The sequence below is a fragment of the Macrosteles quadrilineatus genome, unplaced genomic scaffold (genome assembly GCF_028750875.1).
Source record: "Macrosteles quadrilineatus isolate MER2022 unplaced genomic scaffold, UCM_ALF_1.0 Scaffold_1__1_contigs__length_201487025, whole genome shotgun sequence".
NCBI classification, from domain to species: domain Eukaryota; kingdom Metazoa; phylum Arthropoda; class Insecta; order Hemiptera; family Cicadellidae; genus Macrosteles; species Macrosteles quadrilineatus.
This window is the reverse complement of record NW_026542594.1, coordinates 25579201-25596373: the sequence shown is the minus strand read 5'-3', so window position 1 is coordinate 25596373 and position 17173 is coordinate 25579201. Positions and strand designations below refer to the sequence as shown.

General features: G+C 36.6%; 1 protein-coding gene across 8 annotated transcripts in view; it reads right to left on the bottom strand.

The window, feature by feature from the left end:
- The window catches only part of LOC129005309 (annexin B9-like), a 78684-nt gene that overhangs the window by 46728 nt on the left and 14783 nt on the right, over positions 1-17173 (bottom strand). For 5 of the 8 annotated variants that reach the window (XM_054434165.1, XM_054434172.1, XM_054434191.1 and 2 more), the window contains exon 3: positions 8652-9155. The exons of the other annotated variants lie outside the window; for them this stretch is intronic. In XM_054434165.1, coding sequence (XP_054290140.1) covers positions 8652-9155 — 504 coding nt within the window. The remainder of the gene's footprint in view (positions 1-8651; positions 9156-17173) is intronic. 8 annotated transcript variants of the gene reach the window in all.

The window sequence follows — 17173 nt, the reverse complement described above, 5'->3', positions numbered from 1 at the left end:
CTTGAGTCTAGAGAATATTTGTACGTGTGTAAATTGGTTGGTTTTTATACTGAATTGCATTTATAATAGGTCTAAATAAAACAATAATGTTATAATTAAACTATTCATTTGGAACCCTAGTTAACCTATTAAAACATGCGCCTTATTTGTTTTTCGTATAGGCCTAAATCATTTTCATTTTCAATTTTGCCTTTGTTTAATTAGGTTTTAAGTAAAAATCTCTTTGGTAGACGTTCCCTGTTCATTCTTAATTTAATTAACAATCAATCATTTGAATACAGATGAACACTCTATATTGAAACTATCTACAATTAAGTTCAATAACAATCTTGTGATCAAATTTAACATCAGCTGTTGACCAGCATTGTTGCGGGTTGCCAATATTATGCGCTATCTAGTTGTGTCATGTTAGTCAATGGATTAATGTCGCAATAACGGGATCGTCTACAGATACTAAAACAGAAATGGTATGGATCAAAAGCATAAAAGAATGACGTCACTGGATTGAATCTAATACTATACATTTGTTTTTGGAAGTTTTTCGACATTTGCATTGAAATTATACTACAAACATGTTTATTTATGGTTCATTTGTTTGTTCATGATCCATATTGTTTCTATTGTATGATCCGTAAAACAACGGGCCCTCCGGTGGCGCATCATCGGAAACTACAGAACGTCCTTAGGTTCCCCCTGAAGACTTTTATTTCAGCATTATTATATAATCTTTTGTAGTTAACTATTCTACCATTATTAGCAGTCATAATTATCTCATTGCTTAATAAAACACCCTAAGTGAATTAAATTTAACCAATGCTAATTAGTATTTATAGGAATATCCTTTTCTTTTGTACTGTATTTAGTAATTTGTCACTGCACTGTAGATAATTTGTTAGAAGCATATGAATTACAATTCATTTATTTACATTTTTGTAAAGCTGTCTTGGCTACCGACCTTTCCATAAGACCAATGTTAAAAATATTAAAAAAATCATTTAAAGTTTTTAACAAAAAAATAATTTTCCCATAACCGTGGCTAGCATGGATAAAGTTTTTAGCCTGAAACTAAGGCATTCTTAACAATTTAGAGGAAATCATAGGAGCCATTTTTTGAAATCATTGTGCACAAACGTTAATGCTGCAGATTTGCTTAAGTAGTAGGGGACTATGTTTTATAACAGTATTATGTATGTAACAGTAATATGTTTAACTAAACGTAGTAAGTTATGTTTTAAATTAATTTTAAAAACTAATACTGTAAAATCAAATTAAGTATTTGAAATATGTAATAAAGATCCTTTCAAACAAGCTGCTTGGTTACTACGCAGAAATTGCGAGAACACAATAAGGAAAACAAACGTTGCACTTGTTTGAACAATACAGTACTGTCCGCGAGAGAAAAGAAGTCCCCTGAGCTCCGGCCTATTCGCAGTTTGAAGGCGTTACGCTTGAACGTTTCGCGGGACAATTAGAGCCGTCTTCACTCTTCGCTCTTTCGCTACACTACTGTGAAATAACCTGTTTTCGTTCCATGTTTATCACCTGCGAAAATCCATCATTACATTATTTACTACGGCAATAGAATGTTAACAATATTTTTTAGATTTTGCCGACGTAAACAAATAAATATTTGGTATTTCTTTATCAATTGTTTAAATTTTCTGAAAAGTAACGTTCAAAACACGAGTGAAAGTGGGTCTATAAATAATGATCAGCCTTCTTGCATTTTTTTCCGAGTGTACAGAGTTTTACATCCGGAGTTTGGTTGCAGGTTTTTCTAATTCGTTTAATAGTTTTTTATGACATTTTACAATAGTTTGCGGCACGTTCTGTTGCCTTTTCTATCGGCACTGATCACTTTTTGTCTTTAAATTCATTGTCACAACACTCGATCACCCGTCAAATTAAATCCCTCTCTCCACTATATATATAGTAGCACCACATTTTGATAAATCCATAGCTGCAAGGACTGTCCAAAACAAAACAGACCTCCAATACACAATCATACGAGACTGCACTGAATCTAATGACGTGACCATATGATGATAATCCACTTACCAAAACAAAGATATGAGTAATTATGTTTACAACAGTTGTTTACAGACAGACATCGAGGCAAGGCACTAAGATGCCTAGTGCCTGCAAATAGTGTGCGATACCCTCCAAACATAGCTGCGTATCGCTCTGGCTCAAGGGACTTCTTTACTCTCGCGGACAGTAATCAAAGTTCAATTAGTTTAATATCACAATTTCTTCAAAAAAAAAAAAAAAAAACTGTTACACTACAGTAAAAAGTTATTATTTACATCCCAACTATAATTATTTTTAAGTGAATTGGATGTTGGAGTAAATCAATAGTTATGTTCATGTACCTTCACTTTAATATTAGGTAAGAAAACCATTGTTATTACGAGAAAAATACAAAAAGCTGTATTCAATTGTCAGTTATCTAAGATGGGGCCGCCAAGTTATACAATATAAAAAACTATGCAAGTCATCAAATTCCATTCATGTCACGGTCATGCAGGGTTAAAGATTAGATTTAACCCTTCTTATGTATTGCAATATCGTCCTAAGCTTCTCTCGTTAGTGTCAGCTGAGCTAAGAGAATCCGGTCTGACTCCATTACTTGTTGGATAGAGGAAAATGGATCTAATGGCATAAGCCCCAACTGTTAGTGTTGGAAAGCACATTCTAAGACATGTTGCACACAATCTTTGACAAATAATCTTTGTTGGGAATCCAAATGTATAATTTTAAAACTAATTTTTCAAGACCGAACTACTGTATTTGATTTATTTTATTACGGTGATGTTATGGAAAAAAATGTTGAACCATATAAAAGTGTGTAGCTATCTATATAGTATTTATCCAAATTAATTTAATAAATGCCATCTTGGATTAAAAATTAATATAAAAGTTTGTTTTTACCTCTAATTCCTTAAAAATAAATAAAGGTTGAATGAATACGATAATAGCTGGTTTGAGTAATACCTATGAATACACGCCCTTTAAGAAGCGCAATGCCTTTGTTAAAAATTCAGTCTGGAAATATTTTGGATAGTTGGCGGCCGCTAGATAGACTATCGCGAGGGTGGCCAAGTCAGCTGACTATAGACCTCTAGCGGTCCTAGCTATGAAATTTAATTTTATTGTCATATATAATCACAGTTAAATCATTTTAGTTCAATCCAGAATATTTTTAACACCTGTACTATTTACAGAACCTAAATAAAAGAAGATAAATAAACGGTATCAGCAATCTGACACATATACTTTCTCCCTTTAGCTTATCAAAAATCTTTTATGGGTAGGCGATGAGAGTGCACTCTTTTGTTTAGAATTATAAGGACCATAACGGAAAAATGTCAATCAGTATCGGTTTAAAAAAAATCCAAATTAAAAATTTCTATGATTGTAATTTCTTTTTAAGCTCTAAAGAATGGTTTAAAAAGAATTTCAAAATTCTATGTTATCAAGGGTAAAGGTGTAAAGGGGGGTGTAAGGGGGGGGGGTAAGGGGGGTAGTTATCTAGCGTAAAAAATGGGAGACTCCAATTTTTACCTTGTGAAACCCCCCTAACTGTTGGTTGCCAACCCACTGTGTGAGACAAATAGTTGCATTACTTATTGAAGGCGTCTCAAAGACATGTCTTTGTATATTTTGGATTTTATTCACAAATGGAGCTGAGTTTACTTGTGAAACAAGACTAAATGTTAATTTCTTTAAAACTACTACGGCAATCGTATGTTATACAATTGAAATGTTGTTACTTTCAACATTGAAAATGCAATTTCATTCATTCACAAGAACATGATACTTATTAAGAACTGGGAACTTAAGAACTGGGTATATTGTTCCCTTAAAAGTCCTGACTATTACCAAAATGTTTTGCTATTAAAATTAACTATTTAAATCCAAGGGGTTAATTAAGGCCTCCATCGAACCACCCCGTTGCGACAAGTAGTCTCGTCATAATATTCCCAAACGTTAAATGAAAATTTAAGCTCCCGTCAAGTATGAATTGCATTCGGTGATTCAATTTCTCTGGCGACAGTCATGAACCCCACGTTGTTTAGTCCATCACCAGTTGACGAGCATCAATGGAGTAAGGTGTTTGGATAGAGAAAATGTGCACAAGGGGTGGAGAAAGATCAAAGAGGGTCTTACAAGGTTGCATGGTGTGTAGATTCCATGGTGTAGGTAGACACCATGTCCATGATACTGTACTAATGGTCACCATCATGGTGGTTTGAAGCAGTGACCAAAGTCAGGGGAAATCTGCATGCAGATTAATTACAATGTGATTGAGCGACAGAGACTATATGACTATTGATGACTCACTCCTAGAAGTATGCAAAGTTAAGTCTCCCCAATTAGCTTTTAGTGAATTTCCCACATAGGGAACCTAGCGAATTTCCCATATAGGGAACCTAGCGAATTTCCCATATAGGGAATAAGCTATTACCGTAGGTCTCATAGTAAGACCTAGACCCGGGACTGATTTACTTTTTCATTTTCAGGTCCCCAGAGGCCAAAAACACCATCCATTCAAATTCATATATATATATATATATATTAAATGGGGAATAAATCTGGCAATTTTAGGGAATATTTTAGTAGAAATCAAGCCGGGTACAGTAGAACCTCGGTTAACCGAGCCTCGCTTAACCGAGACTCCGGGTTAACCGAGGCCGTCCTCGGACGATTTTTTTTATTTAAAAAGCAAAAGAAACACGCACAAACTACGTACAGTAATGAGCGTTTGGGTGCTCCTTTTATCGCAATACGCACGCTAGCCTGCAATGCATAAAACTACTGTACAGTAAAATGTTGGCAACTGTTGTGTTTCCTCGGCCAAATATTTGCGTAGCTTAGCGCTTATCTTTGCCGAATGCATACGGCACTGTCACCCGACACCGCTCGCCAGAGCAGCTGCAGGTGTTGTAACCCGACACCGCTCGCCGCCGGACCAATGCGAACTGTTTCAATGCCGAGACGCGACTGAGCCACTCGCTCTCCCCACCACCCCGATTCGACTCCGTAGCTTATTGTGCATCTAATGGGCTGTCCTGGTGTACAGCTTCAGCCCGGATGTGTTCGTGCATCATCGGTCTGCCCGAAGACGCCATTTCGTCTCAGTGGCAGTCCTTTGTTTACTTTTACAAGTCAAGTGTCTATCACTGTTTTTTTATTGTGTGTTTAAGTGCAGTTACAGTAGGTGTAAATGAGTGCTAAACGCAAACGTGTCGTTGTGTCCTTAGAGACTAAACTAAATGCGATTCGTCGTCTGGACAATGGTGAGTCAATAAGAACAGTCGCTAAAGACTTGGGTGTTGGTGAGGTTACCGTCGGAGATTGGAGGAGGAAGAGGGCTGAGTTAGAAAAATGGGGTGCTCAGAGCTTAAATTCCAATTGCAATTCAGAGAGAAAAACGTTTAAAAAGTGTGAGTATGAAAAAACTTCCGAGGCTTTATTCTTATGGTTTTCGGAAATGAGAGCAAGGGGAAGTCCAATAAGTGGGCCTATTTTGCAGGCAAAAACGCTAGATTTCCATAAATCTTTTGGCGATGGTGATGAACCTTTTACCGCTAGTTCCGGGTGGTTAATGCGATGGAAGAAATTGATTTTGAGTGAGGGTCTTACATCCGATCAAATATTCAACTGTGATGAGACAGGCCTTAACTTCAGAATGTTGCCCTCAAAAACTTTAGCCAGTCAGCAGGAAACATCAGCTCCTGGGTATAAGAAATCTAAAGATCGAGTTACAGTTTTAGGATGTGCCAATGCTGCAGGAAGTTTGAAACTCAAACCAGTTGTAATAGGCAAGTATAAAAAGCCACGTGCTTTTAAAAATACTAATGTGGACACATTTCCCAGCACATACACAAACCAGAAAAACGCATGGATGGACTCGCGGATTTTCAAACAATGGTTTTTTGAGGAATTCGTTCCAGTCGTTGAAGCTTTCTTGGAGAACAAAAAACTCCCTCGCAAGGCCCTTCTTATTCTTGACAACGCTTCGTCCCATCCAGATGCTGATGAGCTAGTCAGCGATGGCATTAGAGCCTTATTTTTGCCTCCAAACGTTACTGCCCTCATCCAGCCTCTAGACCAGGGAGTTCTAGAAACTTTTAAGCGAAACTACAATAAGAGGCTGCTTAGAAATCTACTGGAGAAGCTAGAGGACGGGCTGGGTGTCACTGATGCTCTCAAGTTAATCACAATGAAAGATGTTGTCTACTGGGTGTCAGAAGCTTGGGATAACGTTAGGGAGGACACTATAAGAAGGTCATGGCGCAAACTTTTCGGAATTGAAAAGGCAAGCCGCCAAGAGACAGCTGCTCCTGAAAACCAGCCAAGAGCATGTCCTCCTGAAAATGAAGAGCTTGTGAATCTTTGTAACCACCTTCCAGTGGCTGAGCCCATCAGTGCAGAGGACATCAGTGAATGGATCAATGGAGATGAGGATCAGGCCCTAACTGATGACGTGATTATCCAGATGCTCAACCAACCAGAAGATGATGACAAGTAAGTTTTTGATTTTTTATTTATGCAAAATTTTAACATAAAAACATAATCCAACATCAATTTTTTAACACAACTGTATATTTGTTACACTTTAGTTAAATGTTGCCCATTCATCAATCCAAAACTAATTTCATACCAATTCCAACTGCTGCCTTTTGATTGCGTTACGGTTACGTAAAACAAAAGTTTTTTTTACAGCGATGAACCTGATGGGGCGACTGAGAAAATATCACATACAGAAGGTCTAAGAATGATCGAGGGAGCACTGGCATACATTGAACAACAAGAAACCGCAACAACAAACGATTTAGTTTGGCTGCGACGCTGGCGCAACAGGGCGGCTAGCCTAAGATCCTCTAATCTAAGTCAAAAAACAATAACTGATTTCTTTGGGAAAAAAGATTAGCTTACTTTGTTTATTTTTGTACAATGTACAGTAAATTAATTTTCATTTCTTTGATTTAATTTTGTAAACAGGAATACTGTTCAAGTACAATCATTCTGTTTTGATGGAAACTGATGATTACCTGCTGCCAACCCTGTTGATAAAATGTGTTCGGCCTTCTAGGAACTCCCTAAGCCCCTTGTCCATACCTTCTCTGTCAATGGCATACATATTTATCAACTGACGTGAGTAATTAACAAGGAATGACCCCTTACTATGGACTTCTAATCACAGAACATGTTACTGTTTCATACTTGGTGGGAACGTCAATTTTCTTAACTACTTCTTAACTTTTTAACTACTTCAAAGAAGCTAGTAGTCCCATAGAGGTGGAAACCACAGCACTAGTCTCAGATTTTAACCAGCTTGCTTGGCTGCAATAGGAGCTCGATGGAGACCTTTATTTACACTCAGCCCTTGTAATTATTACTCACACCCTCTCTGTCTTATAGATGATTAAGTTTTGTGTCAACGATTACTTTACACTTCTGTAGTATGTCTAGGAAAAATATAGCTGACAGGAAAACCCACTTTGACATTTTTATATGTGTTAGGTAAAACATGTAATACAAGATTACAACACAAACTTAACAAAATTAATGTTTTAAAGCCCACCAACTTAATAATAATATATTAATAAGTAAATGTTCTCATGACGAGCAAACATGCGACAATGAATCGGGTCAGATGCTTATTCAGTGATGATGTGGTCGTGTTAGCAGAATGGGTAGTGATAACGATCGAGTCATGCAATGGTGGTGTCAGTCGTCAGTCACACAAGCAACAAACCAACTCTCTCTGTACACTAACCAAGCATTGCAAACAACCTGATAACCCTCATATTTACATTATATCTGCATACATTTGCCATGTCAGTTAGGTAAACTCTTTTATATAGGAAAATATATCTTTTATACAGTAGAGTCCTGCAAACTCGGCGTAATGTGGACTGGAAGGGTGCCGAGTTTGTGAAATGTCGGGTTATTGGGAACTAGGGTTAAAAATAAGAACAATACAATTTTTAAGCTTTTAACCGCCTTTTTTTATTTATATTTATATTACATGTCAGTACTAAGTCATCAGGTATAGTACAACAAATCCTTGGTACGAGTTGCAAATGATTTGACTTGAGCTGGCTTGAACCCATGTTTAAAAACTCGGACTCAAAAAAACACTAATTTTCTGAGACGGTGATGGTCGAGTTGTCAAGACTGCCGGGTTATCGAGTGCCAAGTTTGTGGGACTCTACTGTACTAGTTTGGGAGGACAAAAAAATATTGGAAGATTTTATCCCTGTTGTGTATTATGTAATAGTGTTTGTCCCCAAACAGCAATTATAACAATTAAAGCAATTACAACAAACTAGTACAATATGGCTCATTCCCGATGAGAAATAAAAATAAAGGATATAGGGTCGAAAGGGTTGTAAATTTCTGGACTAAAATTGTCCTTTATAAACATGGATGCATTTACCATTGGCATTTAATCATTTTAAAAGTTTACAATTAAACCCTCGAATTTTTGTTTGTTTCATACAAATACAATTTGTTTAGCAAACCGTGCTTATTTTATGTTCAAAAGTTTTGAATGTTGTCAATTATTTTAAATCAAAAAATAATGCAAACAAACAAATTAAAACTTTTAATTTAAAAAATTTTTAAAGCTAAAATCTCACCTTACTGTATTGCTGGGAAGTGCCATGGGGGACAGCCCCTCCGTACAGGGGGACCTGGTTCTGGGAGGAGTAGTGTTGATTACCAGACTGATGTGGGGGAGGGTATTGAGAGGGGTAGGGAGACACATGGCCTCCAGAAGACGGGTAAGAGGATGGTTGACTTGACGGGTAAGGAGAAGGTTGGCTCGATGGATAAGGAGAAGGTTGGCTTGATGGATAAGGAGAAGGTTGGTTTGATGGATAAGGAGATGGTTGGCTTGATGGATAAGGAGAAGATTGGCTTGATGGATAAGGAGAAGGTTGCCCAGAAGGATAGGGAGCAGGCTGGCCAGATGGGTAAGGATTAGATGGGTATGAACTCGGGTTTGATGGATAAGACGGGTATGGATTAGCACTCGGGTATCCTGAGATGGGTCCAGGAGGGGCTGCGGCGCCCGGATACACGGGGTAAGCCATTGGTGTGGTCTGTTGATACGGCTGGGGCTGCTGAGGATACTGTCCTCCCTTCAAATAACAAAACTCTACTTCAGACTTCAAATAGCTAAACACTTGAAGTTTGGAAAATCCTTTAATGCAGGGGAAGTTATTGTAGAAGTCAAAATAAAAATCCGTATACAACAAAAATCAAATTCTTCAACTATTAACCCAGCAGAGGTCACTTCACACTAAATTGAAAATGTGAGGAGACGCACCCGGTCTTTCTGACCAGGTGAAACTAAAATGCCAAATTTCAGAGGGCATTATAATTTAATTCCTCAAAATCGTAAAAATGTGTAGAATATTTAATTTACAGCCTTCTGAATGTGATTAAGATAGTAAAACATAAAATGGATAGTTGTAACAAAATTATACACCTTGAACTCTTTGTTTTGTATATACTGTTTTGCATATAAATCAAAATGTTTTACAAATGTCAGCACATACATTCCAGGAATTACTACAATTAGTTAAACGTCTGATTGAAAAATTGAGACCGTTGCTTTTTGTGTTAAACCAAGTTGAAAATTATCTTTGGTCGCCCTGGCTTGCTTCTAGAGGTGGTCAGACTACGCTGCTCGCTGGCGTCAGCGAATGCGGGTGGTCACGTGACCTCTAGTTGCCGCTGCCTTGCTACCAAAAGATGAGCATGTCTGACTTCGCCAGCCGCTGACAAATACTCGCCGGCTGGCGGTGCCAGCTGCGAATTTTGTGGTCACATTAAGCTGACAGTAGCGGCTTCTTTCAATTTGCCGCTGATACCAGCCTAGTGTGACCCGTGCTTTAGAGGTACATAATACTTCTCTGTGGCCCAGCAGTTGATTAAATTTCAATACTAATTAATGAAAACTGTTACCAATCAACAATTAAAGGAGAAAAAGCATTTATGACTATGGCTAATTTACAAACCACAAGGAGACGCACACTGTCTTATCAACCGGTAATTCCAAATAACGAGGAGACGCAAAGGGTGGAATTGAACAGTAGGGCCTACATGACGAAAAGCTGTCACTAGACTGAAAAGAGGAGGTGAAGGATGGCAAAAAGGACAGTGTTCCTGGAATGTAGTGTGTTATGCACAGTAAAGGCTGACAATATTGACAACCAATAAATACAATTTTTACAAAAAAAGCACATAGCTGGTCATTTAGACAGCTACCGTATATGCCCTCTCGCGAGTTAAGAGGGTGGTAGATCCTGGGCTTGGGTGACGGTAGTGTAGATGAAGACAACGATTATGTAGATGCCGACAACTCAGATGCAATGCAGCCATCCATTCTCAAGGCACTAACACTCATTTCTGCCCGGCAAGTCCTCTGCAGTAGGATTACTGCATCGCATCCGAAATGTCAGTAACAGCATCATCGTTGTCTTCATCTGTGCGGCCATCACCCGAAGACCAGCAATTACAATCTTTCAGAATATATCGTAGGAGCATATCACAAAAATTAGACAACCTCTAACCATTAATGAATTTTCACCATCAATGGGTCGTTGAAATGGCAACACACACAAAAAATTTAATTTAGCCTAGGCCTACTCTTTACAAGTGATAAACATGAGATACTAGTTAGATTAATAACTTATATTTGAGCTGTATAAGTATAGGCCTAAGTGAACAACATATAACGTATACATCCCGCTAATCAGACTACAAAGTATGACAGGCAAAGTAACACACAAAGTGCAACAGCTGCTGGAATAAAAATGTGAACAACCAGCCCATCATTCCAAATGGCCGTGCCAATTACTTGTATTGCAAAATTTGGATATAGTTTTTCATGAATTCGTGAGCTTAACCTGTAAGATAAAAATTAAATAGTAAAATGTATAAAGCCAACATTACAAAAAGCAAACCTCAATTTTAATTTAATTTTAATTTTAATGTTAGAATAAAAACTTGTAATTGCAGATTACATCAAACTCGAGTAAATATAAGGGTGTCACAGATATGTTATGTTAATAGGTGTCTGAGGTACATTTTGAGAATCTGGCGGCCTAATGTGATAAGAAATGAAGATCTTTGGAGGATAACCAATCACGAACCAATCAAAAATATTACCACCAGAAGAAGTGTGGATATGGATTGGCCATACACTGAGAAGCCCGCAGCACTGTATAGCAATACAGGCACTAGACTAGAATCTGCAGGGAAACAGAAAGCGGGGCAGACCAAAAACAACATGGAGGAGAACCATAGAAAGAGACCTAGCAAGAAGACAGATGACGTGGAGGCAGGCCAAGGCACTTGCTGAAGGGCCGATGCGGGTGGCGGGATTTCGTCGAGGCCATATGTTCCACCTAGGAACTCACGGAAATAAGTCAAGTCACAGAAATGTGTAGTGGGCTCTGCAGAACCACGTTATACATACAATACAAAAAAATATTTAAAAAACAATCAAATTTTTTTCGGCTTAGTTTAGTCTTAATCGTCCATTTTATAATATTGCAAAAATAATTAGGCTAGTAAATCAAAGCTACTTGTTTATATTTCTATGAAACTTGGTAGTTCTATACACTTTAAGGAGAGTTGTTATTAAATGTATCAAAAATAGGCTATTCTTAATCAAACTTTATAAATTTTAAAATTACAGCCTATTCAAACTTTTAAAGTCCGTTAATAAATACTGTAGACAAGTTTTTGACATTTTTAAAAAGCCACATCAAAAAGGATAACATTTTAAAATTATGAAGACATACTATTATACCAACTAAGTTAGTCTCTAGATTCAATTTGAACAACTATTTGCAGTTCCAAAGACACTTTTAATGGCAAAAGTTTAATCACTAGATGTTTTAAAAGGAAAAAATAAAAATGGTTCATTTTGTCACAATTATTTTTAAATTACTAAACACTAAAACTATTATAGGTTAACTAAGCCAATATTATTGAAATATTACTGGTCATTTTGGACTTACACACCTCTACACTACAGAACCCGCTACATATTTTTGTGACACCCTGATGCTGTAGTATAAAATAATTTATATCCAAATTTTAGCGTAATTTAAATCCAATATCCTGAATTAAATCATACCTACATTTGCTTGGAAGTTTGTTAAAAGGTGTTAATGTAGCCTTGTTTGAAGGCCACTTGAATGCCTTACATAGAAACATTCATATCAAACACATTTCTACTATACAGTAGCCTATGTGAAAAACACACACACACATGCAAACAAGCAAACATGACTGTACATATTTTGTTTCTTATTTCTTATTTTAGTATGATTAGTCACAGTAGTCCAGCTCGCAAAAATAATATTATTTGTAATATTATCTTAAATTAATTTAAGAAATACCAGTGCACCTGTTGCTCGAATTCGAGCAGTTACAAAATGTTGCAGGCGTTGTTTCAAAACGAATAACAGTCATAATTTTCAATGACTTAAAAGAGTCGACTCAAAGATAAATAATCAATCACTTTACACCAGTTATCTAATCTAATTAACTATACAGCCCGATGTGTAACTGACTGATCAGGTATACTAATGTTTGGGCACTTCTAGATGAGCTAGAGACTTGAAATTTTCGGTGTTTTGTAGGTCTAGTGTCCAAACCCCCGGAAAAATTCCGAAAAGTAGCATTTTCCCCTTTCAACCCCCCCTAAATTGACAATTCCCCCCCCTATGTTATTCTTATGGGAAATAACATAGAAAATTCCCGACTTTGGTAAGCTCATCTGAACCGTTTAGAAAAGTGCTAGAGACTTGAAATTTGCGTAGTATTGCACTATGGGATCTTATGTTACCGGTGAAATTCGTAAAAACCCCATTTTCAAAATGCAACCCCCCCAAAAAAATTCCATTAAAAACGCCCTTTTTTGGGGAAAACATGTTTTTTTAAAACAGCTGTAGCTCAAAAACGGTAAGTGCTAGAATCGATTTGAGGAAAAATCGTGAGTTTGGAATGAAATTTTCTACAAGACACTATTACGCGTTTTTCAAAAATCGCACTCCTTCACCTTCAAAAAACGCCCTACTTCCAAAAATTGTGAAAATGCTCGATTTTTTTTACGTGTTTTTAATTTTTAAAACGACTTTTCGTTCGTATATTTGTACTTTTTATGCTCCCAACATTGAAAGGAAAGTGCCTCAAGTGACCTTCTATAATTTTAACGTACTAAAAAAAATTAAAAATGGCGGATATTCAATAAAAAATATTATTTTTAACGTATTTCTTATGGAGAATTAACATGCTACGACAAGCAAACTAGAAGTAAACGTCAGTAGGTGAAATATGGGCGTTTGGCGACAGAAAAAGCATTTTTGTCACTTCTAGAGTTGCTACGGAGCTGAAATTTTTTGTAAAGGTTTGTCTGGGTACCAAACCATCCAGAAAGTCCCAAAATTTAGTTTTTTCCAACCGAAACCCATTAAAAGAAATCCCTTAAAACCCTAGTTTTTGGGAAAAACACGTTTTTTTAAAACTGCTGTAGCTCGAAAACGGTAAGAGCTAGAATCGAATTGAGGGGAAATTGTAGGTTCAGAATTAAATTTCTACAAGACACTTTTCTCTAATAAATCTGACTCCTTCACCTTCAAAAAACGCCCTACTTCGAAAAATTGTGAAAATTCTTGATTTTTTTGGTGTTTTTAATTTATAAAACGACTTTTCGTACATATATATGTACTTTTTATGGTCTTAACGTTGAAAAGAAAATCCTTTGAGTGACCTTCTATAATTTCAACGTGCTAAAAAATTTAAAATGGTGGGTTTTCATTCAAAAAGGTAGTTTTTAACTCTTTTTTAACGTATTCCTTATAGAAGATTAACATGCTTATACACGCAAACGAGATCTAAATGTAAGTAGGTGAATTATGGATATTTAGACCAATCCCATTCTAACCCTCCCTCTTTCATCCCCATCAATAAAATTTTACCATTAGCAACAGGGTGCAGCCCTATTATTTTTTTTAAATTTATGACAATAGCTGATTTGCAACCAACAGTTGAGTGAGCGTAGCGAACGAGCTAACCTAAAGGCAAGTGAGCGCAGCGAACAAGCTCCAACCTAAAAGTGAGTGAGTGTAGTGAACGAGCTAACCTAAAGGAAAATGAGCGCAGCGAACGAGCTCCAACCTAAAGGTGAGTGAGCGTAGCGAACGAGCTAACCTGAAGGCAAGTGAGCGCAGCGAACGAGCTCCAAACTAAAGGTGAGTGAGCGTAGTGAACGAACTTCAACCAGGATATAATTGAGCCATGCGTTTAGTTTAATTTTTCCCATCTTTCCCACCATAAATTCGTGTTTAAACCTGAAATTTTACCTTTTTTCCCTATTTTTGGTGATTTTTACTGCGCAAGGGGTCCATTCTTCATGTCGACAATTTTTACCAACCCCCCGCCCCCGAAGGGGGCCTAAGATTATTTTAAAATATTATTTTACCTCACTCTTACTCCTAAGACTTTATATCGATGCTTATTGATGTGAAGAAAGTTTTAGAGGTTGTGACTTAGCAAATTTAATTCATCATAGCACCGGCCCTACATCGAGACTCTAACATGCCAAGACTGGTTTGGTTTCCACTAAACAACCCCCCTATGGAATACTTCGCAACTGCCAAGTTATCACTACGTCTTTTACGCAAAAAGCAAAAATGTTTCCGGACAACATCCTGTCCCCCGTGACAATTTCTCATCACGGCTACTATTAAAAGGGGGCCTGGGGGCGGAGCCCCGTAATAAAATACCCTTTATGAATTACCTAGCAACTGCTAAGTTATCATAATATTTAGACGCTGAAAACATTCCTAGACAAAATATTGTCCCCTGAGGTAATTTCCAACTATCCCCCAACCAAAAAAGGGGGCCTGGGGGCGGAGCCCCCAGCGAGCCAAAGGCGAGTCTAAATACTATAATCCCGCATATGTAACTCACTGGGGGATACAAATTCTAGACCACTTCTAGATGAGCTAGAGACTTGAAATTTTCGGTGTTTTGTAGGTCTAGTGCCCAAACCCCCGGGAAAATTCCAAAAAGTGACATTTTTAAATTTTAACCCCCCCGAAATTAAGGGTTTTCCCCCCATGTTATTCTTATGGGGAATAACATTAAAAATGGCCGACTTTGGTATGCTCATCTGAACGACTTAGAAACGTGCTAGAGACTTCAAATTTGCGTAGTATTGTAGTATTGGATCTCACATTACCGGTGAAATTTGCAAAAGTCCCATTTTCAAATTTTAACCCCCCCAAAAATCCAAAATGGCGGACCTCTGAAAACGAAAAAACACTTTTTTTTCAACCGGATGTAGCTCGAAAACGGTAAGAGATAGAAAAGATTTGAAAGTATATTCAGGAACAGGAATTAAATTTTCTACAAAACCCTCTTAGGCGTTTTCCAAAAATCGGACTCCTTCAGCTTCAAAAAACGGCCTACTTTCAAAATTTTGTAAATTTCATTCACATTTTTTACGGTTTTCGCTATTTTTTCATATTTAAATAATTTCTTTTTGCAAATATTATTAATGCTCTGTATTCTTCTTACTTTACTTTATATTTTACTCATTTAATGGTTTTTTGTATCTTTACTCCTTAACCCCCAAAACTTAGGTTTAATGTCAAAATTTAAAGGTTTTTTACCACTTTTACAAGCCCCATGTTATTCTTATGGAGAATAACATTGAAAAATGCCGACTTTAGTATGCTCATCTGAACCACTTAGAAACGTGCTAGAGACTTGAAACTTGGTAGTATTGTACATTACCGGTGAAATTCCCAAAAGTCCCATTTTCAAATTTTACCCCCCCCCCCCAAAAATCCAAAATGGCGGACCTCTGAAAACGAAAAAACACTTTTATTTCAACCGGATGTGGCTCGAAAACGGTAAGAGCTAGAAAAGATTTGAAAGGATCTTAGCGAAAGGAAATTAAATTTTCTACAAAACCCTCTCAGGCGTTTTCCGGAAATCGCACTCCTTAACCTTCAAAAAACGCCCTACTTTCAAAATTTAGTAAATTTCTTTGAAATTTTTTACGGTTTTCGCTATTTTTTCATACTTAAATAATTCTTTTTTGCAGTTATTATTAGTGCTCTGTGTTCCCCTTAATTCACTTCAAGTTTTACTCATTTAATGTTTTTTTGTATCCTTACTCCTTAACCCCCAAAACTTAGGTTTAATGTCAAATTTTAAAGGTTTTTTTACCACTTTTACAAGCCCCATGTTATTCTTATGGAGAATAACATTGAAAATGGTAGACTTTGGTGTGCTCATCTGAACCGTGCTAGAAAAGAGCTAGAAAAGAGTTGAAAGGATTTTAGCGAAAGGAAATTAAATTTTTTACTGAACCTACTAAGCGTTTTCCAAAAATCGCACTCCTTAAGCTTCAAAAAACGCCCTAATTTCAAAATTTTGTAAATTTCTTTCAAATTTTTACCGGTTTTCGCTATTTTTTCATACTTAAACAATTCCTTTTTGCAAATATTATTATTGCTTTTCCCTTACTTTGCTTTAAATTTTACTCATTACATTTTTTTTCGTAACTTTACTCCTTGACCCCCAAAACTATGAGCCCAATGTTATTATTATGGAGAATAACATTGAAATTTAATGACTTTGTTATGGTCATCAGAATCGTTTAGAATCGTGCTAGAGACTTGTAATTTGGCAGTATTGTAGTATGGGATACTAAGTTAAGGGTGAAATTTGCAAAAGTCACTTTTAAGTCATTTTAAAATTTTTAACTCCCCTAAAATCCAAAATGGCGGATATCTAAAGACGATATAACACGTTTATTACGGCTATAACTAAAAAGCAATAGAAGCTAGCCAAGATTTGAATGGATTTTCATGTTCAGGAATTTAATTTTCTACAAAACCTTTATACGTGTTTTCCGAAAATTTCTCCCCTTCACCCCTAAAAAACGTCCTACTTTCAGAAATTGGTATTTTTCAAATTTTTACCGGTTTTCGCTATTTTTACATACTTAAATAATCACTTTTTGCAAATGTTATCAATGCTTTGTATTTTCCTTGGCTTAATTTCGGTTTTAATCATACATGTTTTTTCGTAACTTTACTCCTTGACCCCCAAAACTTAAGTTTAA